Source organism: Oncorhynchus clarkii, chromosome 29 (genome assembly GCF_045791955.1).
Source record: "Oncorhynchus clarkii lewisi isolate Uvic-CL-2024 chromosome 29, UVic_Ocla_1.0, whole genome shotgun sequence".
Lineage (NCBI taxonomy): Eukaryota > Metazoa > Chordata > Actinopteri > Salmoniformes > Salmonidae > Oncorhynchus > Oncorhynchus clarkii.
In genome coordinates this window covers 31044286-31066230 of record NC_092175.1, presented here as the reverse complement: position 1 = coordinate 31066230, position 21945 = coordinate 31044286, and the positions used below count along the sequence as shown (strand labels likewise).

General features: G+C 43.8%; 1 protein-coding gene across 1 annotated transcript; it reads right to left on the bottom strand.

Annotated features, from left to right (window-relative positions):
- Positions 1-3516: 3516 nt before the first annotated feature.
- On the bottom strand, positions 3517-20094 carry LOC139387856 (voltage-gated potassium channel subunit beta-3). The gene is made up of 15 exons (XM_071134154.1): positions 19841-20094; positions 10752-10795; positions 10551-10588; positions 9961-10040; positions 9767-9811; positions 9406-9450; positions 9271-9314; positions 9008-9094; positions 8713-8798; positions 8469-8589; positions 8290-8384; positions 8006-8126; positions 7499-7587; positions 4199-5314; positions 3517-3688 (listed from the first exon to the last, which is right to left on the bottom strand). The coding sequence occupies exons 1-14, from the start codon at positions 20092-20094 to the stop codon at positions 5225-5227; spliced, it is 1239 nt and encodes a 412-aa protein (XP_070990255.1). The 3' UTR covers positions 3517-3688; positions 4199-5224.
- Between the last annotated feature and the right edge of the window lie 1851 nt (positions 20095-21945).

Below are 21945 nucleotides of genomic sequence, written 5' to 3'. Positions count from 1 at the left end.
AATTGTCTGTGAATGCTACAGTACACAGAAAAATGTAAATATTGCAATTTGCAATATACGTTTATATATTTTTTTATAATAGCTCTAATCAATGATAGAACATTTTCTTCATGAAATAAATAGCAGGTAGCCCAGCGTTAGTGGTTAGGAGCATTGGGCCAGTAACCGAAAGGTTGATGGTTCGAATCCCTGAGCCAAGGAGTTTAGGTGAATAATCTGTCTATGTTCCCTTGAGCCTAGTGATCAACCCTAATTGCTCAGGATAAGAGTGTCTGCTAAAATGTAAAACATTAAATATAAAGCATTAATATCCATATTCATGAAAAAATACAACTAGCGATTGATCAGATGAAGGGAGGATTATATCTTACAGTTAAAGTCACACTAAATGTATGAAAAGAGGACCTCCGTAAACAGTAAACCATGCAGTGTGTATACGTATGCGACATTGAACTTCATTGGCATTGTATCAGTCAATGTGATTTCTCTCTGTCAAGAGGTGAAGAATCTTGTTGATCTTAAGATGAGGTATGAATCAGCTCTTTCATTCACACACAAATGGAAGGAGCAGCAAGTAGAACTTGTAGCACTTGTATACCTTTTCCAGCAAAATGAGGGTGTTTCAACGATGTAATCTGACATAAATTCTGGTTTTCCAGTATGTGCAGTGCATAACACAGAAGCGGTCAGTGTTGGCAACACAACAAGTAACCTTGATGTCTCTCCCCACTCCCCACTTCTCACTCTGCAAAGGTCAGACCTCCAGTTGTCTCGAGGGTTTACTTCAACACAGGAAGTGAGGCAGAAGGAGAGAGTCAAGGAAGTAGTGATGACAGACTAGTGACAGACAGCAGACTGGAGGGGGAAGATGTGACGTGCACCAGTGAGAGTGCAAGCAGACTCACCAGGACACTTCTGTACTCTGGCTGGCTATTATTCACTCACATAGTGTCTGTGTCCTGTGAAAAATACATTCCACATGGTTGAGAAGAGCCTGTAAAATGCACTAGGAACAGGTGTGGGTCCATTAGGGATGGTGAGCACAGCAGGTGGTGACCAGTCCATCTAATCACACAGGCACAAGGTGGTGATGATGAATGTCTTGTTGTCTCATCTCCAAAATACCCCTGTCCACTGCTGCCAGGGTAATGATTCTCTTGACGTTCCCCTTACACAAGGCTGTCTGCTAAATGTAAACCACCTTGTTTTCTTTCTGCTCACACACAAATTGATAACCAGATCGCTAAATGAGTGACTGTGTGCGATGAGTATGTAAATAACATCAGATTTGATGCATACAGTATAAGGGATGCATTAATAGAAAGCCACTAGAATATTTTCTATAACCTGTTTGTAGCATGCAATAACTATCAACATTACCTGTCATTGAAATACTGCTCTTCCCTGTTAAAAAATGTAATATTGTAAAACACTTTAGCCATTTAATGGTTATTGTGGGAACATGGATATACAGTACGGAAGCTTGATATTATTTCAAATAAATGAAAAATATTTATCTTAATTTTCACAATAGTCGGAAGGCAGACAGACCATGAAATCTGCTGTGTGTGTGAGGCCCTGCCAAGCTGCCAGTATACCTGTTTGCATGGCCACCTACAAAAGACATAGGAGTTATAGGAGATATCATTTTCTCTGATATTTTAAGGGCGAGCATAATACATTCAAAACAGGGATTCTTTCTCTCTTTTTTAAAAACTTTTCTTTCTTTCAAGACAGTAAAATATAAATTATGCAGGCAAGTTACAGTCTAGGCATTTATGTTCATTGGATAGTTGATTTTCAGTTCAACTTAGATTCTGTTAATAATGGTACAGAAACACAGAACAAAACCACATGTCAAGCTGGTTGGATCTGTCATTTGCTCACTTCAGAATCTTCACATGAATTCAACATATTCCAATAACAGTAAAGTATTTACATACACCAGGGATTAAAACATGAACAGACAGGTATCAAAAAGCACCGGGAACACTCATCAATAATGACAGGGGGATAACAATGGTGGAACAAATCTCTCTCATTCCAAATTCACTAGTGCCCTGGAGTATTTCCTGAGCCTTATCACAAACCAAGGGTTTACATGACAGGTTCACATAGCAGGAGTAAATCCTGATACTGGGGGTAATATCTACATGTAATTAACAGATATTAAATAGTGACGAAAATTGACAGAAATATATAATACAATTGGGAGAGATTCGACAATATTTATATTTGCTTTGAAAGAAAAACTACAATGAGCTACAGAAATATGCTAAGCAGCTGTGTGTCCAAGCTGTCCAATAAAATACACAATATAATCTGCTTCCAAAACAACAGTCTAAATCTCAATCAGTCAGAATGTCACTCCCTGACCTTAGAGACCCTTTTTATGTCTCTATTTGGTTTGGTCAGGGTGTGATTTGGGGTGGGTATTCTATGTTCTATTATTTGTATTTTTATGTTTGGCCGGGTAGGGTTCTCAATCAGGGACAGCTGCCTATCGTTGTCTCTGATTGAGAACCATACTTAGGTAGCCCTTTTCCCACCTGTCTTTGTGGGAAGTTGACTTTGTTTATAGCCTTTAATGGCATGGTTTGTGGTGTAGTGTTTATTGTTTTGTTCGGCGTCTTTTCTAATAAAAATAAAATGTACGCTCACCACGCTGCACCTTGGTATTGTTCTTTCAACGGCCGTGGCACAGAATCATCATTTATGTCCCTGCTCCCAAATATAACACCTCCCACCAGTCTAAATCCTGATCGCCCTTAGGTCCTGTGCATTTATTTGCATCTTTTGCAACATATTGAAATATTTTTTCACAGGCTGATGACAGAGTAAGCGAGTGTGTACATGTGTTTCTGTTGTGTTGTATGTCAGTGTACTCACCCATCATTTGTCCACTGCTAAAAGAGTTCCTAACTTCCTATGTCTAAAATGATAGTCTCATCAATTCAAACACCCCACTGGGCACAGACATCAGTTCAACGTCTAGTTTTGAGTTGCATTTGGTTGAGTTGTCAAATAGTGTGAATTCAAGTTTAAATCATCAACAACAATGGCACCCTGTCATTGGATTGAGGTTAAAGGTTGGGTGAAAAAAAGACGATATTCCCCGACATTACTTTTTACAAATCATTGATTATAACATTGATTATTTTGGAAATTACAACGTTGATTCAACCAGTTTTTGCCCAGTGGGACTTGACATCACTCTGCTGCCAATCTCTCTGTCTGACTCAGTCCCAGTGAGACTGAACACAGACAATATTATGGGGTGAACATTGCACTTTGAGGACAGCGGAATTCTTGATGTAAAGGTTATGATTTGCATGTTATCTGGCCTCATTTAAATGTTTTTGTTGCTAAAACAAAGCATCGTAAACACATTAAAAGACTGCTAGTTTACCACAGTGGGTTCTACCCTGTGTCTCAGGCTGAGTAGGAATGATCTACTGTGCCTCTCATTATGGGGTCCACACTCCAGTCTTTAATGAAGGAGTAAAGAGGTTCTTCCAAACAAGCAGGGAAAGCCTTGGTTTTAATTGTCATTGACGCAGAAATGGTTTGATATGGAGGACAATACACATCACATGGACACAGACCATGTCAGCGGGCTGCAAACAGTGAATAAAGCGAAGCTCCACGATGTGCCTGCCAGTGCAGAGCCTGGATCAGCCCATCCCACCTGCTAGTGCAGAGCCTGGATCAGCCCATCCCACCTGCTAGTGCAGAGCCTGGATCAGCCCATCCCACCTGCTAGTGCAGAGCCTGGATCAGCCCATCCCACCTGCTAGTGCAGAGCCTGGATCAGCCCATCCCACCTGCCAGTGCAGAGCCTGGATCAGCCCATCCCACCTGCTAGTGCAGAGCCTGGATCAGCCCATCCCACCTGCTAGTGCAGAGCCTGGATCAGCCCATCCCACCTGCTAGTGCAGAGCCTGGATCAGCCCATCCCACCTGCTAGTGCAGAGCCTGGATCAGCCCATCCCACCTGCTAGTGCAGAGCCTGGATCAGCCCATCCCACCTGCTAGTGCAGAGCCTGGATCAGCCCATCCCACCTGCTAGTGCAGAGCCTGGATCAGCCCATCCCACCTGCTAGTGCAGAGCCTGGATCAGCCCATCCCACCTGCCAGTGCAGAGCCTGGATCAGCCCATCCCACCTGCTAGTGCAGAGCCTGGATCAGCCCATCCCACCTGCTAGTGCAAAAAGACTGCTTACAGGGGCACTGCAAATCTGCCCAAATAACTAAAGCCATGCCACATTTACACCCTGCTTGGGCTGGTCTCTCTTAAAGGGACATGTGCACAGTTTACACACAGAGAAGATAAAAAGGAAGAAACTGCTGTTAAAGGACATAGAGTGACAGGCCAGTCACATACGGAGATGACGAGGTGATGCTAACCTTTGGCTTTCTGCTGGGTACTAGGCATTCCGCGGACTCAGAGGCAGCTGCAGAGAAAGAGTGTCCTATGGTAGAGCTGGTCACACATTCAGTGAGAGAGCTGAGCCTCGTGTTGCTTCGTGGCATCAAAGAGTTCTCCTTTCATTGATAACACCATCATGTTTGATAAAGTAGAGTGCAACGCCTCCTTCATTCAACCACCATCTCTCTCCATCTCCAACTTTGCCCTCATTGGTCTCTCTGGAAGACAGAAAACTAATGCTCCATGCTTTGGCCTCACCCTCTGTTTGTGGACATGATCAGTCAGTGAGGGATCTGTAATATATATGATCTAATTAAGCAATAAGGCACAGAGGGGGTGTGGTATATGGCCAATATACCATTGCTATGGGCTGTTCTTATGCACAACGCAACACGGATTGCCTGGACACAGCTCTTAGCCGTGGTGTATTTGCCATATACCCCAAACCCCCGAGGTGCCTTACTGCTATTATAAACTGGTAACCAACATAATTAGAGCAGTAAAAATAAACGTTTCGTCATACCTGATGTATACGGTCTGATATACCACGGCTTTCAGACAATCCGCATTCAGGGTTCAAACCACCCAGTTTATAATCTTTGTTTTTGCACGTTCAAATATTTCCTTTTTTCATACATGGTACAATGCAATGCGCAAAATGGATATGCGCAAATTCTTGAAGTAAAATGTTACTGAGGACATGCAAGTTTTTGATTATACTGGATGGTGAAAGAGCGATGTTCCTCGGCTGTTCTTCATCTTTCTCTGATTGTCTTTGGCTCCATCGTTTCCTCTTCATGCTCGCGACTCTTTCTTAGAGTGGGGCTTGTTTCCCAAAAGTGAGTCAATCTCAGCCACGGTCTGAGGAGTCATCTGTGAAATAAGCTGCAGGCATAACATGGCATGTCAGTTTAGGACTAGGACATAATGATTTGGTGATTGCTTGCTTGTTTGCGCAATCTATAATGGAATTTTAAGTGACATTAATAAGAACGCCTACATTTTTGACATTTTTTAAAATCATAAATATATATACAGTGGGGAGAACAAGTATTTGATACATTGCCGATTTTGCAGGTTTCCCTACTTACAAAGCATGTAGAGGTCTGTCATTTTCATCATAGGTACACTTCAACTGTGAATCTAAAACAAAAATCCAGAAAATCACATTGTATGATTTTTAAGTAATTCATTTGCATTTTATTGCATGACATAAGTATTTGATCACCTACCAACCAGTAAGAATTCTGGCTCTCACAGACCTGTTAGTTTTTCTTTAAGAAGCCCCCCTGTTCTCCACTCATTACCTGTATTAACTGCACCTTTTTTTACTTGTTACCTGTAGAAAAGACAACTGTCCACACCCTCAATCAAACAGACTCCAACCTCTCCACAATGGCCAAGACCAGAGAGCTGTTACACCCTGACCATAGTTTGCTTTGTATGTTCTATGTTTTGTTTGGTCAGGGTGTGATCTGAGTGGGCATTCTATGTTGGATGTCTTGTTTGTCTGTTTCTGTGATTGGGAACCATATTTAGGTAGCCTGTTTGGCGTTTGGTTTTGTGGGTGATTGTTCCTGTCTTTGTGTTTGTTACACCAGATAGGGCTGTTTTTGTTTTTTCACGTTTCTTGTTTTTGTATATTGTTCTATTTTCATCTTGATTAAAGATGTATCAAAATAACCACGTTGCGTTTTGGTCCGCCTCTCCTTCAACAGAAGAAAGCCGTGACAAGAGCTGTGTAAGGACATCAGGGATAAAATTGTAGACCTGCACAAGGCAGGGATGGGCTACAGGACAATAGGCAAGCAGCTTGGTGAGAAGGCAACAACTGTTGGCGCAATTATTAGAAAATGGAAGAAGTTCAAGATGACGGTCAATCACTCTCAGTCTGGGGCTCCATGCAAGATCTCACCTCGTGGGGCATCAATGATCATGAGGAAGGTGAGGGATCAGCCCAGAACTACACGGCAGGACCTGGTCAATCACCTGAAGAGAGCTGGGACCACAGTCTCAAAGAAAACCATTAGTAAGTAACACACTACGCCGTCATGGATTAAAATCCTGCAGCGCACGCAAGGTCCCTCTGCTCAAGCCAGCGCTTGTCCAGGCCCGTCTGAAGTTTGCCAATGACCATCTGGATGATCCAGAGGAGGTCATGTGGTCTGATGAGACAAAAAGAGAGCTTTTTGGTCTAAACTCCACTCGCCGTGTTTGGAGGAAGAAGAAGGATGAGTTCAACCCCAAGAACACATCCCAACAGTGAAGCATGGAGGTGGAAACATCATTATTTGGGGATGCTTTCCTGCAAAGGGGACAGGACGACTGCACCGCATTGAGGGGAGGATGGATGGGGCCATGTATCGCAAGATCTTGGCCAACAACCTCCTTCCCTCAGTAAGAGCATTGAAGATGGGCCGTGGCTGGGTCTTCCAGCATGACAACGACCCGAAACACACAGCCAGGGCAACTAAGGAGTGGCTCTGTAAGAAGCATCTCAAGGTCCTGGAGTGGCTAAGCCAGTCTCAAGACCTGAACCCAATAGAAAATCTTTGGAGGGAGCTGAAAGTCCGTATTGCCCAGCGACAGCCCCGAAACCTGAAGGATCTGGAGAAGGTCTGTATGGAGGAGTGGGCCAAAATCCCTGCTGCAGTGTGTGCAAACCTGGTTACGAACTACAGGAAACGTATGATCTCTGTAATTGCAAACAAAGGTTTCTGTACCAAATATTAAGTTCTGCTTTTCTGATGTATCAAATACTTGTCATGCAATAAAATGCACATTAATTACTTAAAAATCATACAATGTGAATTTCTGCATTTTTGTTTTAGATTCCGTCTTTCACAGTTGAAGTGTACCTATGATAAAAATTACAGACCTCTACATGCTTTGTAAGTAGGAAAACCTGCAAAATCGGCAGTGTATCAAATACTTGTTCTCCCCACTGTATATTAATGTATATGCAGGTATGCTTATATCACGACAATGTCATTAGTTTGATGAGCTCTGATTAAGTGTGCATTGCAGTGTAACATCAAGATGGTGTGATGTTGAGGGGAGGGTGGTTACCCTAAGGGCACCCAGGTTTTCCACCAGCTGGTCAGTGTTGGAGACACCCATCAGCACTGAGCTCACTCCCTCACTGCGCAGACACCAGGCTGAGAGGACAGAAAAGAGGGAGAGAACACAGCTTAGAGATGGAGGCTGTGTGGATGTGGCACATTGACACATCCTTTTTAATTAATTAAAACAATTCTAAACAGTATGTTAGGCTACGTTTATCCCAATTCTGATATTTTCTTTCACATCCGATCTTTTTCAGACCTGATCTGATTGGTCAAAAGACCATTAACTGAAAAAAATATCAGAATTCGTCTGCCTGTTTAAACGCAGCCTCTGAGTGTCAGACAGTCATAAGATAACAGAGATGGACAAAACAATTAACACACGCACACACACACACACACACACACACACACACACACACACGCACACACACACACACACACACACACACACACACAGAGTCACACACAGAGTCACATACACACACGCACACACAAACACACACCATACCGATGGCTAGCTGTGCGGCGGTGCAGCCCAGTCTGTCGGCCATTAGGTGGAGCTCTTTAATCTTGGCCAGCTGGTTGCGTCCCTCCTCACTGTTGACACGCTCCTTCAGCCACTGGTAACCCTGCACCAATATTAGACGGAACAAACCCGGAAATATTTAACGGTGTCATGCACGGTTGTAGGCCTAATAGACACACAGTCGGGGAGCACCTACAGAACTCCAATTAAATAGAAAACACACATCCACTAATTAAAAACATGTTTATTTTCTCTGGAGAACTCACTTTCATATTAGCCCTGGAGATGTCAGGTACACCCTCACTGTACTTCCCTGTGATCAGTCCACATGCAAGGGGGGACCAGGTCATTGCCCCTACACCTAGACAAGAGAGGGAGAGAGAGAGATCCTGTTGAGAGGACATCCGGTGCTGTTCGCTGGGCTGTGTGAGTGTGGATGACTGACCAATCTTGTGGTAGAGTTCAGGGAGCTGCACCTCCACCTTGTCCCTCTGGAAGTAGTGATACTCAGCCTGCTCACATACAGGTGGGATCAGGTTGAACTGACGCGCCACTGAGTACGCCTCCTGGTGGCAGGAAAACAGAATAACACCATCACCACAGAGAACCCATGGCCTTACGTCATTGACTGACAAGAGCAGGTTGACTGGAATGTATTAGGTAACAGGGAGCAATAACAGGGGACTAACCATGATCTCCATGGCACTCCAGCGAGAGGTGCCCCAGTACATTGCCATGCCCTGATTTATTACAAAGGTCATGGCCCGGACAATCTCTGCAAATAACATGAACCAACTTGTTACACGCGGGTAATAAACATACTGTAACAAAGATATTGCATGCTTAGAATGTAAACATGAAGACACTTTTTAACGAGTACATTCAGCAATAAATGCCACAAAGGGTTGTGAGCAGAGCAGGAGACACATTTCCGTTGTAACAGATGGACAATAAAGTCGAAGGACTGGTGTGACTATGACTGACCTTCCATAGGGCTGTTGACGTCATTCCGGTTGGCAAAGACAATGTCCACATAATCTAACTGGAGTCTGGACAGGGATCCTCTCAAACCTGCAATGTAATGGGCATCATCATCATCATCTTCATCATCATCTTCATCAGTATGGTCATCATCCTCATCATTGGTCATCATCCTCATCATTCACATCCTCATCTTCATCATTGTCGTCATCATCTTCATAATCACTATTGCCACTGTATCCTATTATAAGTCAATTTGACTCTACCTTCAATGATGTGCTTTCTGGAGAGTCCCCTTTCTGTCTCTGCCCTGAGTGACAGCAACAATACAAAGTCACTTTGTCAGAACAATGAAGAACTTATGACTGTTATATCTGGCATCTTTTTCCCAGGATACTTACTGCCCTCCCCAATAGATCTTGGTTGTCACAACATAACTAGAACGCCTGCCAAAGAAATGGGAGGAGAGGTTAGAGGGGACAAGGAAATAGACTATCTTTTCATCACATAGTAATTTGATGTCAACCACAGAGAAACTAAAAGCATTAGAAAAAGTGCCAACAGAACCAGCAATAATAAAACAAGTATGAAAATAAACAATCTTCTTATTCAAACAATCTATCATATTTAAAAATAAAGGTCTGTCTGTTCTTAATAAATGTGAAAAGCAAAGTTCACAGAAAAATATTTGTGATGTAATATAGTTAGACAGACAGCTATTCATATCCACATGAGTCACATTAGAAATATGAGTAATATCACCTCCATCTTTTCTTCTTGACGATGTTCCCTAGGGTGATTTCAGCCCTGTGGAGAGAGGATGTGATGGAATAAAAATCAGTGGGGAGACAGAAAGATTGACAGAAAAAGATGGAGTGATAGACAGAGGCAGGAAGTGTATACAGACAAAGATAAGGAATAGAAGAGAGCAGTGAAAGGAGGTGTGAAAAGCTGACCTGCCGGAGGCATACACCTCTGCTGTGTCAAAGAGGTTCACCCCGGCCTCATAGGCAATGGTCATCAGGTTCTCAGCCATCTGAGGGGACAAAGAGACAGACACTGAGAGAGAGAAACTGAGGGAGAGACAGTGGACAGAGCGAGAGAGAGAAAGAGACAGAGTGAGACAGACATAGACACTAACATTGTGATAGAGAGACTGAGAGGTCAAAAAGGTGCAGCCTCAGAACGGGGTAGCCCTTTCCTGCAGTCAATGACCAAAAACGCTCTCTTTGGCCTCATGGGTGGAATGTAATTAGTATTTTTTATAATTACATAATTCATAAAGATTATTAGAAAAAACCTAAGTCAAACAGTTTTGTTATATTTCAGTAATGTATATAAAGTGTAATATTGGGATGGAAACTCAAAATATCTGACATGGTACAGGTGTCCTCTTTTTGTTAAGCCCATAACCATGTGTGTGAGGTGTGTACTTTTGTTTCAAAGTAGATTTGTTTAAGACTACCAAGAAACACTCTGTGGGACCCTGGTTTAGCAAACTGCAGTAATTAAACAGGGTGTCCCAAAACATTGTTACATAACTCACCTCGTCAGATATCTGTGATCCAAATGTCACCCAGGTGCCTACGGTCAGACAGACAGAGAGACAGACAGACAGGTAGACAGATGGCGAGAGACAGTTCTGTTACATTGCTCAGGGAGTCTAATGCATATTGTTATCAGTTCGGTTACACTGCTCAGGGAGTCTCTAATGCATATTTTTCTGGTCCATTTATTTTGTACCCACCCAGCCCTAAGCAGGACACACGCAGACCAGACTTCCCCAGGTTCCTGAGAAAGACAGGGGTCAGGGAAGAGAAAACAAGGCAACAGTAAACATGTCGTCCCCCACAAATTATGCAGCCCCCCTCCCCCCCATGGGCCAATTGAGATATCGCGTGTGTAATCAGTGTAACTTTGTAAATGCCCGATCTCTATGGCAAGACGCATCATTCACCATCAAGTTTCATCAAAATCATCCCAGTGCTTTCTGAGGGATCGCGTGTGACTAACGTACGAATGAACGGAGACAGATCCACAGTTCCCTATCCGATGACAATAAGAGTTATGAACACTTTCTTAGGGACATGACATTTACCCCAAAATCTACCTACGTTTGCACTTCTTGTGCTTTCTAGCATAGTACGCACAGTCACAGAATGAGGTTCCTAAATAACTAGGTTCAACGCCTACACCTCTCAACTAAATTTTACAACACAATCTGCAGATACGCATTCTGAATAACACTGCTTTATCAATCTGGATAAGTGAGTGTATTTCTGGCAGTGATTATCGCCTGAGTACCCAGACGGCCCCTGTTGAACAGGTGACCTCTACCCTTCTCACATCAACAGTTCAGTGTAATATAGTGTACTTGGCTATAACAATAGGGCACTGGGTGGTTTAACCCCAACACCGGATAAAGCTGTACAGTATATACTTGTATATCCATAATAACATTCTCCTTTCCACATGGGTTGACTGAAATAGTTTATATGGTTGGAGTCCAGTGCTGGGCATGCCACATCTGATTACCAGAAAGCCGATTGTTGAAGGGAAGGATAGAACTGGAATCAGAGAGCTGCAGTGAGCCCTGGTCATGCAAGCATGTGCCACAGAAATTCTGCGGGCTTCATCCCTGCCCTCCTTCTCCTACTCCCCTCCTTTGCTGGCGCTCTCCTCCATTCTAATTAGGAGCCAGCTGGGGAGCCAGCTGGGAAGGCAGCAGAATTGCAGCAGAACTCATTGCTGCTCACTGTCTTCATCTCCAGCGCCTCGCCTCTCTACCTGTCTGCCTATATACCTGCCTGCCTGTCTACCTGCCTGTCTACCTGCCTGTTTACCTGCCTCTCTATCTGACTGTCTGTCTACCTGTCTGCCTGTCTACCTGCCTGGCTATCTGCCTGTCTTTCTGTTTACCTGCCTGTCTACCTCGCTGTCTGTCTGTCTGCCTATCTGCCTGCCTGTCTGACTGCCTATCTACCTGCCTGTCAAACTGTCTGTCTGTCTATCTGCCTGCCTGTCTGACTGCCTATCTACCTGCCTGTCAAACTGTCTGTCTGTCTACCTGCCTGCCTGTCTGTCAACCTGCCTGTCTACCAATCTGCCTGTCTATCTGCCAGCCCGCCTGCCTGTCTGTCTGCCTGTATACCTGTCTACCTCCATGCCTGTCTGCCTGTCTGTACACCTGTCTATCTATCTGCCTGCCTGCCTGTCTGTCTGTCTGTCTGCGTCCGCTACAAATAGCTCTATGGAAAGAGACAGACTGTCAGAGCGTTTAGATCGAGGCAGACGAGAGATGCTTTATTTTCCCTGCTCTATTGTTATTTGCCTGGCCAGCTATTTTTAGAATTGTGCTTTTGTGTGCCCTTGTGTGTGTACGTACATGGGCATGTTGTGTGTTTGTGTGCCTGTCACATGTACTCTCAAGAAATAACACATGTGTAATTGATCCAATGTAGATGTATCTGCAAGGAGAGGATGGAGTAGTTTTTTGTAAATGACATTAGTCATTCTATTTCCCCCAAATAATTCAGCCTCTGGGCAACAGTCTAGCTCTCACTTTCAACGCTGACAGGGATTCAAATCACAACATACTGACCACATCAACACAGATATATTACAATTTAGCTGATATCTACACAAAATCTCAAGCCTTTCCTGAAAGCTTATGTTTTTACAGCTCCCATGTACCTACACTCTTAGAAAAAAGTGTTATTCCGTTGTCCTCATAGGAGAACCCTTTTTGGATTCCAGGTTGAACCCTTTTGGGTTCCATGTACAGTAGAATCCTCCATGGAAAGGGTTCTAAATGGAACCCAAAAGGGTTCTTCAAAGGGTTATCCTATGGGGACAGCCGAAGAACCCTTTTAGGCTATAGATAGCACCTTTTTTTCTAAGAGTGTAGCTCAATATGCTTGCTTAATTCTATCCTCAAATTCCTTTGGAGAACACAAACTGAGGCTGGAGCCTTTAGCGTATATCATGCATCAATGTCACTTTGAGAGTTGAAATCAAGTTAATATCTGGCCCTGAGACAGTCAGAGAGACAAACACACAAACAGAGGGGCATATATGAATTAGAGCTGCCACTGCTAGATATGCAAAACACACTTATTATCAATATTCATATACATTGTTCATATTCATATTATTAATATTATTCTTATTATTCTTATTATTATATTGGGTTCAGGGTGATGGAGTGTCACTGTCATTGTCAGTATGTGTGACAACTACCCCCCCTCCTCCCTCTGCAGTGTTGTGATCCACAAAGCTGCTGTCTGTCAGTCTGTGGGGGACTATAGGCACACACACACACACACACACACATATACACACACACACACACGCTAACAGAAAGAAAAAAGCATAAAGAGAAACAAAACATACACAAATAAACATACAGTACACACATAAACGCACATAGCCTGCAGTACGTACAGCAGAACATACTACAGTGTATAGCCTACAGTACATATTGCAGTACATACTACAGTATATAGCCTACAGTACATACTACAGTATATACCCTACAGTACATACTACAGCACATACTACAGTATACACTACAGTATATAGCCTACAGTACATACTACAGTACATATGCTACTTAATATAATGTTTACATACCCTACTTTACTCATCTCATATGTATATGTATATACTGTACTCTATATCATCTACTGCATCTTTATGTAATACATGTATCACTAGCCACTTTAATACTATGCCACTTTGTTTCCATACCCTACATTACTCATCTCATATGTATATACTGTACTCTATACCATCTACTGCATCTTGCCTATGCCGCTCTGTACCATCACTCATTCATATATCTTTATGTACATATTCTTTATCGCTTTACACTTGTGTGTATAAGGTAGTAGTTTTGGAATTGTTAGGTTAGATTACTCGTTGGTTATTACTGCATTGTCGGAACTAGAAGCACAAGCATTTCGCTACAATCGCATTAACATCTGCTAACCATGTGTATGTGACAAATAAATGTGATTAGATTTGATTTGACATACTACTGTATATAGCCTACATTACATACTATATTACGTACTACAGTATATACTGCAGTACGTACTACAGTACATGCGGCATTATATAGCCTACAGTACATACTACAGTATATAGCCTACAGTACATACTACAGTATATACTACAGTACATAATACAGTATATAGCCTACAGTACATACTACATTATATAGCCTACAGTACATACTACAGTATATAGCCTACAGTACATACTACAGTATATACTACAGTACATAATACAGTATATAGCCTACAGTACATACTACATTATATAGCCTACAGTACATACTACAGCACATACTACAGAACATACTACAGTTTATACTACAGTATATGAGCATAAAACATGCGTACATGTGAGCTGGTCTGTGAGCTGGTCTGCGTGTTGGTCTGTGAGCTGGTCTGTGAGCTGGTCTCTGAGCTGGTTTGTGTGTTGGTCTCTGAGCTGGTCTGTGAGCTGGTCTGTGGGCTGGTCTGTGAGCTGGTCTCTGAGCTGGTTTGTGTGTTGGTCTGTGAGCTGGTCTGTGAGCTAGTCTGTGTGTTGGTCTGTGAGCTGGACTGTGAGCTGGTCTGTGAGCTGGTGTTTGAGCTGGTCTGTGTGTTGGTCTGTGAGCTGGTCTGTGAGCTGGTCTGAGATGGTCTGTGAGCTGGTCTGTGTGTTGTTCCGTGAGCTTGTCTGTGGGCTGGTCTGTGAGCTGGTCTGTGAGCTGGTCTGTGAGCTGGTCGGTGTGTTGGTCTGTGTGTTGGTCTGGTAGCTGGTCTGTGTGTTGGTCTGTGAGCTGGTCTGTGTGTTGGTCTGTAAGCTGGTCTCTGAGCTGGTCTGTGTGTTGGTCTCTGAGCTGGTCTGTGGGCTGGTCTGTGGGCTGGTTTCTGAGCTGGTCTGTGTGTTGGTCTGTGAGCTGGTGTCTGAGCTGGTGACTGAGCTGGTCTGTGAGCTGGTCTGTGAGCTGGTCTGAGCTGGTCTGTGCGTTGTTCTGTGAGCTTGTCTGTGGGCTGGTCTGTATGTTGGTCTGTGAGCTGGTCTGTGAGCTGGTCTGTGTGTTGGTCTGTGAGCTGGACTGTGAGCTGGTCTGTGAGCTGGTGTCTGAGCTAGTCTTTGTGTTGGTCTGTGAGCTGGTCTGTGAGCTGGTCTGTGAGCTGGTGTCTGAGCTGGTCTGTGTGTTGGTCTGTGAGCTGGTCTGAGATGGTTGTGAGCTGGTCTGTGTGTTGTTCCGTGAGCTTGTCTGTGGGCTGGTCTGTGAGCTGGTCTGTGAGCTGGTCTGTGTGTTGGTCTGTGAGCTGGTCTGTGAGCTGGTCTGTGTGTTGGTCTGTGAGCTGGTCTGTGTGTTGGTCTGTGAGCTGGTCTCTGAGCTGGTCTGTGAGCTGGTATGTGTGCTGGTCTGTGAGCTGGTCTGTGAGTTGGTCTGCGAGCTGGACTGTGAGCTGGTCTGTGAGCTGGTCTGTGTGTTGGTCTGTGAGCTGGACTGTGAGCTGGTCTGTGTGTTGGTCTGTGTGTTGGTCTGTGAGCTGCTCTGTATGTTGGTCTGTGAGCTGGTCTGTGTGTTGGTCTGTGAGCTGGTCTGTGTGTTGGTCTGTGTGTTGGTCTGTGTGTTGGTCTGTGTGTTGGTCTGTGAGCTGGTCTGTGAGCTGGTCTGTGAGCTGGTCTGTGTGTTGGTCTGTGAGCTGGTCTGTGTGTTGGTCTGTGTGTTGGTCCGTGAGCTGCTCTGTGTGTTGGTCTGTGAGCTGGACTGTGAGCTGGTCTCCACACAACCTTCTCCTAACAACCCTACCCTGACCTTGTTCTTCTAATCCTGGGCCCGGTTTCCTGAAAGCATCTTAATGCTTAGCACTTCTTATAACCTTTGTAGGAGCATTGTTAACTCTCCGAGCTAAAACCATCATTATTAACGTTGCTCTTGAAAACATTCAGCAGCCTGCCTCAGACCACTCGTAGAACAGCTAAGTGCTTTGTTAGATGCATTTTTGCCCTCCCGCGTCACTTTATACACAGAAGATCTCCGCTAAACATAGAATCATATAGTTTATCTGTCTCTCTGTGACCACCAATAACTTCAGAACAAAGTTGCCATTGTCTTTGCAATTGATACAAACAAGCCACATATAAAAAGATGGTTCAAATGAAAACCGAGATGACCGCATTCAAATATAAATAGTCTACAGTAAGCTATAGGCCCATTTCATTTATATTGAAATAAATGTAATGTTCAATCAATTCTATTTTGCTACTTGTGGGCTACCGTCTGTAATTTGTCTCAATTTTTTTCATGATGCGTAGCCTAACATGCACAATGACGTGCCAAATCTGTCATTTAGTGCATTTTAATTGAGTAAGAATTTATTAGAAAAAGCTGCCTCAATTGTTGAAGCCATATGTGGTAACATCTCTTGCTGATTCGTCTTCAGTATTGTGAAATAATTCTAATGTCAAGGTAAGATTTAAATTGAGAAAGCTGATCCGAGAACAGTGCTGTCTTTCTTTTGATCCTATCAGTATCGACACATGCTCCAACGACACACTGATCTCTCTGTGTGGTGTTTTGGGAAACACATGTTACATCTTTGGCATGCATTGTTAAAGACACTAGTAAGATGCATTGTTAAAACACTAGTAAGATGCATTGTTAAAACACTAGTAAGCCTAAGTTCCATCGCTATGGAGAATCCAGGTCCTGGAGGCTTCCCTCAAACTACACCCCGAAAAAAAGGAGCTATCTAAAACCTAAAAGGGTTCTTCAGCTGTCCCCATAGGAGGACCCTTTGCAGAACCCTTTTTGGTTCAAGGTAGAACCCTTTTGGTTCCAGTTAGAACCCCTTTGGGCTCCATGTAGAACACTTTCCACAGAGGGTTCTACCTGGAACCAAAATGGTTCTACCTGGAATCAAAAACGGTTCTCCTATGGTGACAGCCGAAGAACCATTTTGCTCCAACTCACACCAAGACTCAGAGAACTGGAACATGCAACAAGTCAGGGGAGTTTCATCTCAAACTGGATAGGCAGAGTATGCAAATATACATGTACACTGCATTACTTAAACATCACCCAAAGGAGTGGTTTAACACATGAAGATGTGTTGCACACACACACACACACACACACACACACACACACACACACACACACACACACACACACATAATACAAACAAGCCTTTATGTTCATACATACTAATGCATGCATACTCTCATACAACATCTACACCTACTGACGTTCTATATGAAAACTAATATAAAACACACACATTTATACAAAGACACACACATACACACAACAGATTCTCAAGACTACCGTGCAGAGAATGCTGCAATGCACCGCAAGTGTTGGCTGAGAAGAGGAGAGGAAGGGAGTGTAACAGGGAAAAAGAGAGAGGGGTAGAATGGTGAAGAGAGATTACAGGGAGAGAGAACATTTAGAGAATTAGAAAGGAGACAGGAGTGAGAGAGAGAGACAACAATATAGAGGCAGGCAGGCAGGCAGGCAGGCAGGCAGACAGACAGACAGGCAGGCAGGCAGGCAGACAGACAGGCAGGCAGACAGACAGACAGACAGACAGACAGACAGACAGACAGACAGACAGACAGACAGACAGACAGACAGACAGACAGACAGACAGACAGACAGACAGACAGACAGACAGACAGACAGACAGACAGACAGACAGATAGATAGATAGATAGATAGATAGATAGATAGATAGATAGATAGATAGATAGATAGATAGATAGATAGAGCGTTAGTGGGACTGGTGGCCAGGGTGTGATTTATAATTATAATAATTTGGTGGGAGCTTAAATTTGTCCTGTTTTACACATGTACAAGTGTGTATTATATGCATGTTTGAAATAGATTATTACAAATAAATAAACATTTCCACCCGTGTATAATATACACACTTGTACATGTGTTTTTCTCCTCTATTTTGCAACCTGCCAAAGAGGACTCCCTCTCAGCTCTGATGAATACTCTGGCTAATGAGTTAAAATATGCAGTTAAGGAACAATTAGAGAAAAGGGAGGCAGAGGGAGGTTGTGAGTTCCCCAACCTCCCCCTCTCCTCCCCTTTCTCAGCTGTTTCCCTCAGAAGGAGAAGACTCACACAGTCAACACAGCGGGGCTCACTACAATCAGTATCATCACTGTCTGCTGTTCTCCTTACGAGAAGTGAAATGAGCATGTCTTATAGTAGATACGTGTGTGCGGTAAAGTCACTTTATGATGGTGGGGATAGTGATAGTGATGCTGATTAAGCTTGTTTTAGGAGTGAAGGCCTAGTCTTCGCTGGCCATTTTAGTTAGCGTGGGAAAAGGACTTCATATTCTATGATCATATTCAAACTGATTCTCATGCATAACATTTTGGTGTAATGTGTCCAAAATGTTTGGGTTAAAAGAATGTTTCAGATTAATAATAATTATATAAATGTATATAAAGTGCTCTCTGATAATCATCCTTGCACATGAGGCTTAGTGACACTGTTCCCTGGTGGTGGCAGCAGGGTGAATTTTGAGATGAGTGCTCCAGTAGAGGCAGACTAATAAGTCTTCTGCTTTTGGAAATAACACAAACTGTGGGCACTAGGCACCACAGGGGTGTTACCGTTGGCAACTGGAGCGGCTGTCACTATTCCATCGCCTATTGGCTGCAACCTCATAAAAACAACAAAAGAACTATGACAGAACCATTTACATTTTAGCAGACGCTCTTATCCAGAGCGACTTACAGAAGCAATTAGGGTTAAGTGCCTTGTTCAAGGGCACATTGACATATATTTCACCTAGTCAGCTCAGGGATTCAAACCAGTGACCTTTGATTATTGGCCCAACGCACTTAACCGCTAGGCTACCTGTCACCCCTTCAGGGGTAGTATTCCCCATCCAATTAAATCAATATATGCATAAATGAAATAAACCACTATGTCCTGGCATTTCCTCCTGAGCCTCATTCCCTACTTAAACTGCCTCTTAAATTAAAACATAATTAAGTGAAGAGAATGGTGTCAGGATTGAGCTAAGGGGCATGTTCCTTTACCCATCCAGAATATAGCTGCCTTCCTACATCATCTGGTATAGGCAGCTTTCAATCTGATAAAGACTGTTCAATTCTATCACATTCCATCTGATTCTGGAATGAATAAAAGGGATTAGAGATGTCTGTCTGCTGCATTTCAATATCACAATATGTGAAATAGAAACAGACCAATATTGTTTTTATCTGGTGATGCTAATTCTATCAAAGGAGCACATAGTGCGTACTGTACTTCCCACTATAACGTTCACAGCTGGATGAATTCAACATTTATAAATGCTCGGGAAACCATCTAAATATGACGAGGCTGTTGTCATTTTCACCGTAGCTTACACACACATGCAAGAACAGACATGAGAGACACAAACACCAAAACTCCCAGCCCCATAAATGATGTCATCCTCATGCAGCTGCTCACTGTCCACAACAACTCAGGTGTTTACTGAAATACAATGAAGTTACCCCTGGCAGCCGGTGCTGTCTGAGAGGCCCTTCATGGTAAGTGGAAGTGCTCTGGGGTAACCTGAGCTGCCATCATGTTCCAGGGAGAGAGAGGGCAGTGTCTGAGTCCTTCATCATAATCATCCATCGTTTAGGTAGAGGTTCATGAGCCTTCATTACTCTTCAGGAACAACATAAAAAAACACTAATTGAATCAGATACCCTCCCAACCTGTTTGTGCCAACTCTGTTGGCATGCCCTTTGACTCTCCACCCCAAATAATCAGCACTCCTCTCCGTATCCCTCCCTCCCCCTGCTCACCTGTATTTCATACTGCTGTGGCGCCCTATTGCCTCCTTCATGTGGGCATGGCCCTGGGGGACCGGGCGGGACCCTGACTGCTCCCTGGACTTGGCTGAGCCCTGGGTGTTGTAGTTGCCATTACCCCCTTGGCTGCTCCCTCCACCACCTCCCCCACTGCTTCCCCCAGGGGGGGGCGCAGTGCGAAGACCACAAAGCCGGTCCTCACTGCGGCTCTTCAGATTGTGCTCCGTGCAGGCAAAAGAGACCTGCATGGTGACCACTGCCTAGTCTGGTAAACAAAACTGGCCCCTGGAGAGGCTCTTTGGGATGCGGCTTAGGGTCAGACCCCAAAATACTAATGTCTGCTAAATTGATGCTACAACTTAAAGTTGCTTTGGTAGAGTGTAGATGGGATAGAGCTAAGATGTACCTGTCCAGACAAATGCCCAAACAGGGAAGGTTTGTCTTATCTGTCCAGAGCCACAGGAGCAGGCAAGAACCCAGGCCCAACCTGGCGCATGCAGTCAGCGTCTGGTCTGTCTCAGTCTCTTCTCTCCTGTCTGGTCCTGTTGCAGTCCAGGCAGAGCTCCTCAGAGTTCGCTTAGTCTCAAGAGGTTTCTAGTGAGAACATTGATTCCTCCCATCATCATCAGCGGGGAGCTGGTACATAGTGTCGTCCTCGTAGGCTGATCAAGGGGCGCAGCTCCACGGGCTCGGGTAGGCTACCTCTCGAACCGCGCTCTCCACGGACGGCGAGCGCAACAGATTCCTCACTTGACTGACTTGCCTAGTCTTGCAGAGACATCCGGAAAGATCGTGGTGGCGAGGAAGACGCTTGCTATATGTTTTTGATACAGCTTGATTGATAGGCAGGGTGGTAAAGCATTAATCAGCTTGCTTGTCTCCTCTTCAGCTACAAACGTAGGTTAGTCTATCAGTGTCGAGCCCATCTTGAGCCCCGGAGTGCTTCGCAACAACCACACTGTAGATGAGCTTCAGACATGTTTTCGCAGATTCCCATAAATGTATATGCTAACAGAATTCAACACGCGCTAAAACACCATAGTCTTCTAATGCACACATCCAGTGTATTTCCCCTATCTGGCACAGTGCCCAAACTCATGCAAGATCGAACTGATGCAAAAGGCAGCATCAGCAGCTCCAAATCGTGTGGTAATTTTTATCCACTTTGTTGAATATTGTCAATAGCATAACTGCTATAATAATCTATTTCGGATATCAGTCAGGCTATACATTTTCCCAATCGAAAAGGATCCTGACACACAGTAACCATTTCACAGCATAATTGGCATGATCGGCAAAAATGTGATGATTTAATCAAATGCATACATCGATGCCACAGTTACCCTGTGTCCCATCTGTTTCATTTGAGATGCTGATGATGGTGGCAATTCTCTTCAGAAGTATCATTCCAATCCCTGGTTCTCCTTGCAGCGGGTCCCAACGTGTTAATCACGAAACATTCAAAGTCAATGATTGCGAAAGGCGCCCCCCCCCCCCTCTCTCACACATTCTGTACAAATTTAACAAAACGGGTGCTTTCTAACATAAAATAACAATCTATTCTAATAGCACAATTCCAACGTGGTTTTAGGCCATTTCATATTATTCTGTAAGCAAATCCGAGACACTCGAAGTATGATATGTTACATTTTGTATGGTATGTGTCAATTTGTGGACGTCCATCATCATCGTCCATCATCCGCTACGAATTCGTATGATATGTTACGAATTCCAATTTATTGTGGCAATTTTTTTCACCTTTACTTAATTCGGCAGTTAAGAACAAATTATTATTTACAATGACGGCCTACACTGGCCAAACCCTAACCAGGACGACGCTGGACCAATTGTGCGCACCTCTATGGGACTCCTGATCACTGCCGGTTGTGATACAGCCCGGGATGGAACCAGGCTCTGTAGTGACGCCTCTAGCACTGCAATACAGTGCCTTTAGACCGCTGCACCACTAGTTAGCTAGCTCTAGGGGTTAGGGGTTAGGGTTACATTTAGGAGTTAGTTTAAAGGGTTAAGGTTAGGGTTAGCTAACATGCTAAGTTGCTAATTAGCTCAAATACTATGTTGTTCTTGATGAGATCTGA

What these genes read in the sequence shown, in the direction of transcription:
- LOC139387856 (XM_071134154.1), bottom strand. Translation starts at nt 20,094, where the DNA reads ATGCAGGTCTCTTTTGCCTGCACGGAGCACAATCTGAAGAGCCGCAGT. An exon ending in TGTGTCCTGCTTAGGGCTGG is followed by an intron (nt 10,589 to 10,751) that starts GTGGGTACAAAA and finishes GTCTGACCGTAG; the next exon opens with GCACCTGGGTGACATTTGGA. An exon ending in AAGATCTATTGGGGAGGGCA is followed by an intron (nt 9,315 to 9,405) that starts GTAAGTATCCTG and finishes GCTGTCACTCAG; the next exon opens with GGCAGAGACAGAAAGGGGAC.